The sequence below is a fragment of the Schistocerca americana genome, chromosome 4 (genome assembly GCF_021461395.2).
Source record: "Schistocerca americana isolate TAMUIC-IGC-003095 chromosome 4, iqSchAmer2.1, whole genome shotgun sequence".
NCBI classification, from domain to species: Eukaryota; Metazoa; Arthropoda; class Insecta; order Orthoptera; family Acrididae; genus Schistocerca; species Schistocerca americana.
Genome location: NC_060122.1, coordinates 277,170,136 through 277,183,922, shown reverse-complemented (window position 1 = coordinate 277,183,922; position 13,787 = coordinate 277,170,136). Strand labels below are relative to the sequence as shown.

At 41.0% G+C, this 13,787-nt stretch overlaps 1 protein-coding gene across 1 annotated transcript in view; it reads left to right on the top strand.

Moving 5' to 3' along the window:
* The first annotated feature begins 692 nt into the window (after window positions 1–692).
* Window positions 693–13,787, top strand: part of LOC124613400 (carboxypeptidase B-like) — a 120,228-nt gene continuing 107,133 nt past the window's right edge. The window contains exon 1 of the mRNA XM_047142103.1: window positions 693–804. Coding sequence (XP_046998059.1) covers window positions 695–804 — 110 coding nt within the window. The 5' untranslated portion in view covers window positions 693–694. The remainder of the gene's footprint in view (window positions 805–13,787) is intronic.

Below are 13,787 nucleotides of genomic sequence, written 5' to 3'. Positions count from 1 at the left end.
CCATCCATTTAACTGCCATTTCAAATGCATAATTTTAAAGTAGTAGGTCTCTACTGTAGGGCTTCATCTTAAACTTATTTTTTAATCTCACACATCTGACAATGGACCCAACAACATGTAGTGTGCCACTTGAAAGATTTGTATATACGGTATATGATATTTAAATATCCTAAGAGCGTGAGTATGCTACGTGTAGAGCTAGTGACGAGATAACATCTCTGTTCCACACACAGTGTCGTAATATTTGTGAATAGGTATAAGACCTTCTGAAGAAGACAGTTCTAAAACTGCCGAAACCATGGTCAAATTTTAATAAACGTGTATTTTACAACTGGTGGTCTGTTATTTCCAGTTCTTTGAAGATCTCGCATGAGGAGTTGTTGAAGCACAACCATGTTTAAAATCTTACAATATTTTTTCTCTTATTTTCGAATAAAAAATTTAACATGGCGCCACTCAAAGTCCACATCACCAATAATATTAAATTAGTTGACAGTAGAAACGAAGGGTTAAGAAAATTGCTAGTCAAGGTGATGACTGAAGATCATTCCAGTGATGAGAATGGCAGGGCGACGTGCTGTACCACGTTTCCGCGTTTCGCGGTCCCCTCTGGAGAGGGCGCCAGTAGTGGTGATAAGGGCGCGTATAAAGGCAGCGCATGTGGGCGGCGTGTGCCTGTCCGGTGGACGCCACCATGCTCGCCCCACAGCCGTGGCTGCCTATGCTGCTGCTGCTGCTGCTGCTGCTGCCGCCGCTGCTGTTGGCATCTACCGTCGCGCCGACATCGTCCACCTCGTATCGTGGGTAAGTCTTCCACTCACTTAGCGTTCTGCCACTATAGCAACTGCTTGTGTATAAACCCTCGTCGAATCGCTGTACGGTGCTCAATGCAGGGATTCTTTCTCCGCTACATGTTAACCTTTCATCTCATACCATTCAAGGATTGAGCACGTGGAGCACTACTACATTCATGATGGTTTATAAGGATAAAATGGAAATGAGCGTTTGGCGTCATTGGCCGGGAGGCCCCTTGCGGGGCAGGTCCGCCCACCTTCGTGCGGGACTTATTACATTCGACGCCACATTGGGCGACCTGCGCGCCGGATGGGGACGAAATGATGATGAAGATAGCACAACACCCAGTCCCTGAGCGGAGAAAATCCCCGACCCAGCCGGGAATCGGACCCGGGCCCGTAGGACGGCAATCCGTCACGCGGACCACTCATCTATGGGGGCGGACGTTTAGGAGGGTTAGTAAATACCACCAGACCCTCATCTCCCTGAATCTTTAAACAATCGAACTCTCTTCTATAAAACAACTCCAGACGTCTGAATACTTTACAAGTGAGTTAATGTGTTACGTATTTGACGTTAAGCAAGTAAGCGAGAAAATATTTAGAAAGGGTTTGAAATTATGTTTAACCTCGTCGAGTCGCTATAGGACGCTTTTCGCCGCAACATGTTAAGATTTCATGGGTTGAGCTCGTGAAGCACTGCGACCCGCACGGCTATTTATAAGTGTTAGTAAATAACACTAAATCCCCCAATCCCAGATTATGTAAAGAATCGCACTGCCATGTGTAAAACAGCTCCAAAAGTCTGGTTATGTTAATGTGTTAAATATTTGTCGTTAAGCATGTAAGCGAGAAAAAATTTAGAAACGGTTCAAAATTATGTTTAAAATTTGCTGGAAGACGTTACGTGCGCCGGTTATTAACAAATCGGATGAGTACAGTCTGTGCTTCGTTTTAAGCAAATGTTAGGTTTTTCACGGATCTCAATGTCCTGAACTGTGTGTCGTACAATAATGTAATTTTGCAGGTACATTCAGTGGTATACGAGGATATAGTCTGCAAAATGTACTGCAAATAAAGCTGATAGTTCAAAAATAGTTCAAATGGCTCTGAGCACTTTAGGACTTAACATCTATGGTCATCAGTCCCCTAGAACTTAGAACTACTTAAACCTAACTAACCTAAGGACATCACACAACACCCAGTCATCACGAGGCAGAGAAAATCCCTGACCCCTCCGGGAATAGAACCCGGGAGCCCGGGCGTGGCAAGTAAGAACGCTACCGCACGACAACGAGCTGCGGACAAAGCTGATAGTGAAGAAGTAACAAATTAAAACGTAATGCCTGATGCTCTAGTTGTACTGCATGAATAGTGAAAATTTAGTACTTAATAAACTATTTTCCGCCCATCATTTTGTGGGCAGGTTGTTAGTGGGGAAAAATTTCGTAAGGGTTTAAAACTATGAGTAAAGTTTCGTTCTCATCCTCAGATAGTGAATGAATGTAATCTGGGTAATTTGCGCTCCGTGAGCTACGGTACCTCAACACATACAGGGGGTTGGGTATTCCCAGTACAAATATCTAGAACTTGTACGTGGGAGTGAGTAGATAATGTTTTGAATAGGAACTCACGTCCGGAAATGCAACGTTTCCCTTCTGTGAGGATTTCAATTGAGATTCTGAATCATCCACTTCCGCTTGAGGAATTGAATTAGGCGTGACGCATTACAGTTACAAGGGGTACCCGGAAAGTAATTTCTGAGCGGCCGCGAAATAGAAACCACTGTGAAAATCAAGAATGTTTTATTTGCAACAGTTAGCTACAAATTCCAGCTACATAGTCGCCGCTCCGACTTCGACATTCGTCGCAGCGCTGTATTAACATTCCAGTACCCTCGTCTTAGAAGGCCGCCGCCAGTGCTTTCCGCCAATTCTCTACCCTAGTCTACAGCTCGCTGCCTGTGCCAAAATGTTGTCTTCATAGCCATATGTTCATGTGAGCAGGGATCAAACTCAGAGGGAGACATCACAGGCTGTATTATGGATGATCCAATACTTCCCATCGAAAACTCTGCAGGAGCATCTTCATTGTCCCTGAGAAATGCGGCTGAAAACTGTCTTGAAGAAGGAAACGCATAACTCTTATGATATGAAGGCTGCATAGCTTCAGGTGAAATTTCTCACCAGGCTCTCACACTTGGTGGGCGATACTATTTTCTAGCCGTGTTCACTGTGCGCTCGGAGCTGAAAAGAACGACGTGGCGCGATCGACGGGCGTACTAGAGATATTACTCAATACATCTGTGCAAAGCTTCATGGGTTTTCACAGTAGTTTCCATTTCGCGACCGAATAGCCCTAATATTAGGTGACAGTTCGAAAAAAAAAAAAACATAGCGAAGCATCATTTCATCACTTAACGTTTGTTTGCACTAACACTGGAACATTGTGTTCTGTGCGTACAGTATGCTTCGTTCTTTCTGTCTTGGAATAAGGTAAACGTATAATGTTTAGGTGTTAATACAAAAAAAACATCCTTAAGGATACAGGGTACTTTTCTGGCTCAATATTATGTAAAAATCAACACCTATTTCTTTCAGGCACTGTTTATAATATATATGTTTTACAGATCTTTTGTTGATCTTAGGTAATGCAGCACACTTTCTAGACAAATTAGAAGTATTTTGAATATTTTTGAACCTGCTTAGGGTCATTAAAAAATTACAAAGAAATTAGTGAATTTTTTTTCCAAAATGCTTCCTCAAATTGAGGTACCGTTTAATCCAATGTTATACATTTGAAGGAGAGCAAATTTTTACCAGATATGCATCACATGATGGCTTAGGTACTAGACCTATTTAATTCCACCTGTTATGTACATTACAAGGATAAAAAATATCGCATCTTACATTTTAATAATTTTTTCCTAATAAAAATGTTATTTTTTCTACAATTTAGTTGATTCTGCAATAAAGCATAGGTCTACTACATTAGTATGGACTATTGCAAGCTACATAAAAAAATAGAGCAATGCTTTATAAACTTTAGGAAATATTTGTGCCTGAATTCTGAAAAATACAACTTGCGGGAAGTTACGAATGACGATATGAGTCCAATTAAACTGTGCCTCAGAACATTCCTGAAGCATAGTCTTCATCCTGCAGCATTTCTTCCTCTTGGCATACCTTTCAGCACTTCTTGCTTCTTTGGTAACTTGAAGAACGAATCTTTCAGCTTCATGCACCCATTGCCTGTCACACACAAGCAAGTGATCTTACATATTAGAGACACATTTTATGCCTAAATTTCTCAGGACTTCCAACCATCCTATCACTTCATCGTTGAAACATATGACTGCATCTAGTACACCAACTTTTGATGTATTTATTCCTGGGTAATCTTTTCCATATGTATTCTGAGTACCCCCTGAAGACATTTACTAAGCAAAACAGGGTCACTCAGGTGTCTAAAAATTGGTTTTATTTCATTCATAACATTCCCAGGCAGTGAATGCTTATGATGGTATATTTGACCACTTTCTTTTGCTTTTTGGTAACCACGCCAAGAATCTGCTCCTTTACGGCGAAGTCCCTGAACAGGGTGGTCATCTGTGGACAACTTAGAAGAGTAGGTGGCCCACACAGCTTTCCTCATTGATGTAACACCATTCAGAGGTGCAGTTCGTCTAATGGCCAGTCCATAATAACTCTGAAGAAGGTCTATTTGAGTTTCTGACAATTGCCTCGGCCAGACAGAGATTTTCCATCAGAGAGCAACTTTCCTTTCATTTCTCTTCGTAGCTTCCTCAATCTAGAACCCATCCTCTTTTGTACATGTCTACAACACTCCAGGTTTGCTACCAAGCTATCACCATAACCACTGAACTCATTAATTTTACTGAAACCTTTAGAGTTCCCATCGCCTAGCTACTTCATATATCTAACGTTATAAACGGGCACCGACCTATGAAATATTTTTAGAGCTCCATCTCACTCCATACCTCCACTCTAACCATCATAAATTCAATGTGTCCTTCAGTGTTACCATGGCAGGTGTGGCAGTGCTTAGATAAGCACTCAACATCAACAACTTTTCCATTCTCCAGGGAAGTAGCACTTACAACACCATTCAAGGAACTATGTCCTCGACGTTGAAATGTCCCATCAAGTGCAACAACAATGTCCCTGGTCCCACTAATATTTACAATTTATTCTACGGCACGTTTCATAGATGCTTCAGACACAACCGTCTAGGCATCTAAAACTATTTTTATGTACTTGCTGTACCTACTGGGAGGAGGAGGAAGGTCCATCAAACCACAAAAAGTTTCAGCAGCCTTTTTTCCTTTTCCTGTTGCACGCACTGCATATACTAACTTCAATATCACATCATATGAATTACGCACAATGTTCAAAGTCATTTTCGAGGTAGATTTATTGCAGGATCTACACAGAACAACTAATTTTGACACTAAACCCTTCCTGCTACTTTGTTGTTCAGTTATTTCCGGTAATTTCCAGACAGCCTACACCATCACATTGTTTACATTTCGCCACTTCCTTTCTCAAAGAAGATAAGATACCCACATCAACAACAACAAATCCACTACAAACAGTGTCAATGTTAACACAAAAATTTGAATCACCAGGAGGCGTGCGTTGTGGGAGTTTCTTCCCTGAACAACAGATACATAGGTTACTTTCAACAGTGTGGCTTGCTTTGTGTGTGAACTGGTTACCACGGAATTTCCTTTTATTGAATTTATTGATACGTGGCATAGTTCGTATTTATTGCACACTGAAGGATATGTACTTCGTCAAACATATGTAGCTCTTGGGCAACAAACATTCAGTAACACGTGAACAAACTGCTTCAGCGAAACAAAAGTAAATAGTAGCAAAGGTAATCACTTACAGACACAAGAAACCTGCACTGTTACCAACATATACTATGTGTCATACGTATAATCGCTGGAAACAGAAAGTTCACAGTTCTTTTCGAAATAATACTGGTTTCTGTAACAGAAATAAAGGGGGCGTGGCGGCATACATGACTGTAACTTTACTATAGAATTTAATAAAGTCATAAAAATTTCGATTTTTCCACCATTTATAAGTACCCGGTATCCTTAAGTGATAAATAGGTGTTTCGATATGTTTCCTTTCGAATTGTTACCTAATAATTATACCGCATCACGCCTAATTCATTTCTTCAAGCGGAAGTGTACGAGTTACGCTTCTGAACTGAAACCGTCCTAGATCGGTAAGTTCCCAGACATGTGTTCCTATTCAAAATATTCTGTGCTTCCTCCCCTCTACAAGTTCTAGAAGATCATGATGGGAATTCCCAAACACCCCGTGTACGCATTATCTAACTGCACTGCTTGACTTACCGTATTAAACATTTAACATTAGATTACACCATTTAATGAATAGATTACAACAGCATCTTAAACTTTAAAATTCGGTCAAAATTTACATTATATACTGAAAATGAAATTTTTATTGTCCCTAGAAGCCGTTAGATAGGTAGCCTGCAACTGGGACGGTACTTAATGAACCAGTGTTACCCATTTAGTAATATAGCTTTTATTAGATGGTAGTGTGGACTAATTCAGATGAAACATTCCACATCACATGTATCAAATTCTTATTGATTACAGAGACACATCTGTTAGGATGTAACTTGAACACGCACACCCAGAGTGCGCTAATCTTTATGTTCAAAGTAGATTTTCATAAATTCTATCTCCGACATGAATGCACTTTCGAATATTTTTGACGTCACCACGTGTAGTTCATCTCTGGTCTTCTTAGTGTAATTTTTTTGTGAGGTAAGCACTGTTCATATTCCGAACGATCACTTCGTCTATTGTGTTTGCTCTTTCTTTTTTGACTCACCAACTATTCCTGCAGGCAAAGTCTGAATAGGTAAGGTACAGCGTCCTCGGTGGCCAAGAAACGTGACCATTTCTTCCGATCCATCTTCCGGGAAATGTTAGGTTTAGATGATGTGGCACCCGACGACTAGACTGTGCAGGGGCTGCGTCAAGAACATATCTATCTTTGTAGCAATAGGAACCTCTGCCAATAACGCATGAAGCTCGTTTTCAAGAAGCCTAGATAAAGGGGTCTGTTGTGTCTAGACAAGACAGCCTAGACACAATGAGAGGAAGCCGAAAGGCACGCGCTTAAACTCACGCAGGCTGGCGTGAGGTCTGAAACAGGATACGTAACGAATGCTATAAAGAAAAGTACGTAGCTTCTGGAATACTTAACTTTAATCCATAATTGTATAACATCGCTCTTGATGATACAGTATTATCATCTCAATATAACTTGGTGATGGCGCCTTGCTAGGTCGTAGCAATTGACTTAGCTGAAGGCTATGCTATCTTCTCGGCAAATGAGAGAGATTTCGTCAGTGTAGCATCGCTAGCAAAGTCCGCTGTACAACTGGGGCGAGTGCCAGTAAGTCTCTCTAGACCTGCCGTGTGGTGGCGCTCGGTCTGCTATCACTGACAGTGGCGACACGCGGGTCCGACGTATACTAACGGACCGCGGCCGATTTAAAGGCTACCACCTAGCAAGTGTGGTGTCTGGCGGTGACACCACAGGGTCCCTGTAAGACAACATGGGAACATTAAAACCCCAGTAAACCGATTATCTTTCATACGGCGCCATACATTTACAGAAAAGCATTCTTGAAATTATGTCTTCACATTCGTCAGACCACCAATGTGAGTTACGTGTATGTTGATACCGTTCACGAGTGAAAGTGGATTCATCAGCAAACACCATTAACGGGATCACATGGCGACTTCCAATTAACCAGCGACAACATTCCAACGGTCTACATTCATCTTCTTGTCGGAGGTGTTGAATCCCCTCTAAATGACAAGCATAGAGACCGTACGTATGTAATTTCCGCCACATTCTTATACGTGAATCACTGATAAGTGCAGAAATTGTGGGTGTGCTTGTTGAAGGACTACGTTGTACCGAATAAATCATGTCTCCTATTCCATCCACACACTGTTCATTTGCACGTTCAGGTAAAATACGACCCCTGGACACTGCACGAGTCACATAATTTAGTGCAGACAAGAGTAACAACACTTGAAGCTGGTACTGTGCGATTAGGAAATCATCTACCTCATTCTCTACAGCCAGAAGCTACGCTCCAATTACAAAACTCGTACACTAATAATATATTGGCATACTCACCATTTGTAAGTAAGTGCGACATGCGTATACAGGGTAGAAACTATAATATTTGAGAATAAGTAACAATCACAACCGCAGTTGAAAGTTCACGCTGTAAATTTCGTAATGAAAATGACAATCGCTAAAAAAGAAAAAACCCCATAGCCAACACCCAAAATGAAAATTTATCTCTGTGACCAATAAAAATTGGACTCATGCTAAATGGAATGTTTAATTCAAATTAGTCTATACTACCACCGCGTAAAATACAATATTTACTATTCCTCCTCAAACAGCTTGTTACGAGTGATGCGTCTACGGGTATATTTCTACATTTTTTTATGAGTCATCAGCTTTCTGACTGGTTTGATACGGCCACGAATTCCTTCAATGTGCCAACCTCTTCAACATAGAGTAGTACTTGCAACCTACGTCCTCAGTTATTTGCTGGATGTATTCCAATCTCTGTTTTCCTCCACAGTTTTTACCCTCTGCAGCTCCATCTAGTACCATGGAAGTTATTTCGTGTGTTAGAAGATGTCCTGTCATACTGTCCCTTCCTGTCAGTGTTTCCCACATATTCCTCCTCATTCCTTACGTTGTCAGTCCACCCAATTTTCAATATCTTCTCCACAATCCGTGTTTCACTACCATATAATGCTGTTCTCCAAACGTACATTCTCAGAAATTTCTTCCTCAAATTGAGGCCTATGTTTTTTGATACTAGTAGGCTTCCCTCGGCCACGAATGTTCTTCCTAGCAGTGCTAGTCTACTTTTTATGTCCTCCTCGCTCCGTCCGGCAAGGATTATTTTGCTGCTTAAGTAGCAGAATTCCTTCATCTGCTTCGTGATCACCAATCCTGATGTTAAATTTACTGCTGTTTTCATTTCTTCTGCTTTGCATTACTTTCGTGTTTCTTCGATTTACTCTCAACTGCTGGCCAAAAACAATTTCTTGGAATTTCCTTGTAGAATATCTTGGAATCTCTGCCAGTCCAGAGAGCTTGCCATGTCTGTGATACTTTCTCTCAAATGAGAAAAACCTGCAATCTTCCAGCTTTAGGTCTTTCCGTACCCCCGATTTCTGTTAATCCAAGCTGACGCTGTCTTCGACAGTGTCTCAATACATATTGTACGGGCAACTTATCGGTACCTTATAGATAAATCACAATTTCTCATTACCTAGCAAAGCAACGATAATTAACCATTAATGTGCCCAGAACTGAAATACGTGATATCTTCAGTTTACATCAAGTGTTCGTCCGAGAAAACAATACGAAAACGGATGCTGAAAAATGTTGAAGAGTGAAGAAATATCAGTGACTTCAAGAAATCACGAATGGGTTCCAGGAGCATTCAGCTTTGCATCCACTCGTCTAGCTAATATGAACGACGTACTTGCGCTTAACAAACATCAAGCAGGGTCGGTACAGCTCGTAAATGAGACAAGTGTTGCAATTGCTTCGGTTAAGAGATAGCAGCACAAAAAATTGATAATAACTTTTTGAAAGAATTAATAAGTGGTTCTCTGCAAATGCATTCACTCTTGCGATTGCATTCTTTCTCGGCGTAATCCACTGATGAATTCTTCTCGGGTTATCAGCCGAGTGGTGGCGTCGTCTTGTCGCAACGTATCAGTGAGTTTCGTACCCATCATCTTCTGGCGAAGTCAGTACGAAACGCATTGAAACGTTGCGACAAGACGACGCCACCACTCTGCTGATAACCCGAGAAGAATTCATCAGCATTCACTCTTTATTCAAAAAGGCACTGTCAATTCGCTTCTACACAACTAATAGAATAACACTAGTAATTTATGTAGCACATGAACAGCCAGTGAATAAGATGAAATGTTCCATATTTTGTGAGTATTCATGTAGATGAAACGTTTCACTGGGTTTCTCAAACTTTTTAAGCTCGTGTTTTTTTATCTCTTGCTTATTTAGTTGTTTGAAAAGCAAACCATTCAACATGTTAAAGTATCTTATATTTTACGCGCATTAATGCCTTATGGTAAAAAGCGGTGGTTGCACAGAAGCGGGCAATGAGAATATTCTGTGGTGTCCACCCAAAGGCACATTGCTAAGTGTGCCCCGTACCAGTCCTCCCACCATCGCAGAATCTCTGGCAGTTCCGAGAATCGAGCACAGACGCACTGACTATTCAGCTATCGGGATGAACCCAGCAAAAGGTAATGCCCCTCTCTAACGCGTCTCTGGTGGTTAGGACTGTGCGTTAGTCGTCATGAGACATTCCTAAAGTATCACGTGCATGTAAGATAAAGCAATCATCAAATCGAAGTTTAGTTTAAATATCCCACTACTTTATTCGGTATGGTGCCATAGCCAATTTTTTTAACTGGCTTTTGGGGCATGCTCATACAACCTTTGCAACAGTGGAATGTCCATTATAACGATACTAACGTGAGAAGAACACCAGTCCCTAAGCGGCAAAAATCCCAGAGTCGCCGGGAATCGAACCAACACCCGGTTGGTTAGCAATCTACTGCGCTTAACGCACAGCTACCGAGGCGTACTTCTGATCGGAGTTGGTATGCCCTTGAATCGACCTTTCAAACGTGCTATTCAGCCAATTACGCGCTGACTTACACGTGGACTGGAAAACATTGTACAACGTGCATTTTTCAAGGAAGGAAGATTGACACATAGTCAGCACAAATGCAGCCAATAATGTTCTCGTAAAACACAACTAGTTCTTTATTCACACGAAGTAATGAGTGCTATCGACAGTGGATCTCAAATTGATTCCATGTTTCCAGGTTTCCAGAAGGCTTTTGACACCGTCCCTCTCAAACGACTTCTACATCCACATCTACATGCATACTCTGCAAAGCACATTTAAGGGCCTGGAAGAGGGTCCATCGAACTACTTTCACAATTCTCTATTATCCCAAAAGAACGAACGAACGAACACATATATTTTCCGTACGAGCTCTGATTTCCCTTATTTTATCATGGTGATCTTTTCTCCTTATGTAGGTCGGCGTCAAACAAAATATTTTTGCATTCGGAGACGAAAGTTGATGATTGGAATTTCGTGAGAAGATTCCAACGCAACGAAAAACGTCTTTGTTTTAATTATGTCCATCCCAAATCCTGTATAATTTCAGTCACACTCTCTCCCCTATATCACGATAATACAAAACGTGCTGCCCTTCTTTGAACTTTTTAGATGTACTCCGTCAATCCGATGTGGTAAGGATCCCACACTGCGCAGCAGTATTCTAAAACAAGACAGAGACGCGTAGTGTAGGCGCTCTCCTTAGTAGATCTGTTACATTTTCGAAGCGTCATGCCAATAAAACGCAGTCTTTGCTTAGCCTTTCTCACAACATTTTCTATTTCTTCCTTCCAATTTAAGCGGTTCGTAATTGTAATACCTAGGTATTTAGTTGAAAATACGGCTTTTAGATTTGACTGATCTATCGTAAAATCGAAGTTTAGATTCCTTTTAGCACTCATGTCGATGACCTCACACTTTTCGTTATTTAGGGTCAACTGCCAATTTTTGCACCATACAGATATCTTTTCTAATTCGTTTTGCGATTTGTTTTAATCTTCTGATGACTTTGCTAGTCGATAAACGACAGTGTAATCTGCAATCAATCTAAGACGGCTGCTCATGCTCAGATTGTCTCCCAAATCGTTTATACAGACAAGGAACAGCAAAAGGCCTAAAACACACCTTCTAATCAAATTCCGTCGCTATGAAGCATCGTTGCAGTTGTGCGACAGGATTCGTGATTTCCTGTCGGAAACATCACAGTTCGTAGTAATTAACGGAAAGTCATCGAGTAAAACAGGAATGATGGTTGGTTGTCCTCCAAGTAATTGTTACCAGACCTCTGCTATTCCTAACCGAAGTATATAAACGATTTAGGAGACAATCTGAGCAGCCGTCTTAGATTATTTGCAGATGATGTTGTCATTTACCGTCTAGTAATCATTAGAAGTCGAAACCAATTTCAAAATGATTTAGACAAGATATCTGTATGATGCGAAAAGTGGCCATTGGCTCTGATTATGAAAAGCGTAAGACCATTTACATGAATACTAAAAAAAAACGTTCGTTAAATTTCGGTTACACGATAAATCATTCAAATCTGAAATCTGTCAGTTCAACTAAATACCTAAGGCATACAATTACAAAAACACCTGAGTTGAAACAAGGCCCCGGGAGTAGACAACGTTCCATTAGAACTACTGACAGCCTTGGGAGAGTCAGTCCTGACAAAACTCTACTATCTGGTGAGCAAGATATATGAGACAGGCGAAATACCCTCAGACTTCAAGAAGAATATAATAATTCCAATCCCAAAGAAAGCAGGTGTTGACAGATGCGAAAATTACCGAACTATCAGTTCAATAAGTCACAGCTGCAAAATACTAACGCGAATTCTTTACAGACGAGTGGAAATACTAGTAGAAGCCGACCTTGGGGAAGATCAGTTTGGATTACGCAGAAATATTGGAACACGTGAGACAATACTGACCCCACGACTTATCTTAGAAGAAAGATTAAGGAAAGGCAAACCTACGTTTCTAGCATTTGTAGGCTTGGAGAAAGATTTTGACAATTTTGAAAATTCTCTTTCAAATTTAGAAGGTGGGGGGGGGGGGGTAAAATACAGGGAGCGAAAGGCTATTTACAATTTGTACAGAAACTAGATGGCAGTTATAAGAGTCGAGGGGCATGAAAGGGAAGCAGTGATTGGGAAGGGAGTGAGACAGGGTTGTAGCCTCTCCCCGATGCTATTCAGTCTGTATATTGAGCAAGCAGTGAAGGAAACAAAAGAAAAATTAGGAGTAGGTATTAAAATCCATGGAGAAGAAATAAAAACTTTGAGTTCGCCGATGACATTGTAATTCTGTCAGAGACAGCAAAGGACTTGGAAGAGCAGATGAACGGAATGGACAGTGTCTTGAAGGGAGGATATAAGATGAACATCAACAAAAGCAAAACGAGGATAATGGAATGTAGTCGAATTAAGTCGGGCGATGCTGAGGGAATTAGATTAGGAAATGAACACTTAAAGTAGTAAAGGAGTTTTGCTATTTGGGGAGCAAAATAACAGATGATGGTCGAAGTAGAGAGGATATAAAATGTAGACTGGCAACGGCAAGGAAAGCGTTTCTGAAGAAGAGAAATTTGTTAACATCGAGTATAGATTTAAGTGTCAGGAAGTCTTTTCTCAAAGTATTTGTATGGAGTGTAGTCATGTATGGAAGTGAAACATGGACGATAAATAGTTTGGGGAAGAAGAGAATAGAAGCTAACGAAATGTGGTGCTACAGCAGAATGCTGAAGATTAGATGGGTAGAACACGTAACTAATGAGGAGGTATTGAATAAAATTGGGGAGAAGAGAAATTTGTGGCACAACTTGACTATCGGTTGGTAGGACATGTTCCGAGGCATTTAGAGATCACCAATTTAGTAATGGAGGACAGCGTGGAGGGTAAAAATCGAGAGGGAGACCAAGAGATGAGTACACTAAGTAGATTCAGACAGTCGTTCTTCCCGCGAACCATACGCGACTGGAAGAGGAAAGGGAGGTAATGACAGTGGCACGTAAAGTGCCCTCCGCCACACACCGTTGGGTGGCTTGCGGAGTATAAATGTAGATGTTGATGTAGATTCATAAGGATGTAGGTTCCAGTAGATACTGGGAGACGAAGAAGCTTGCACAGGATAGAGTAGCACGGAGAGCTGTATCAAACCAGGTTCTGGACTGAAGACCACAAACACAATACTTTATTTTACTCAT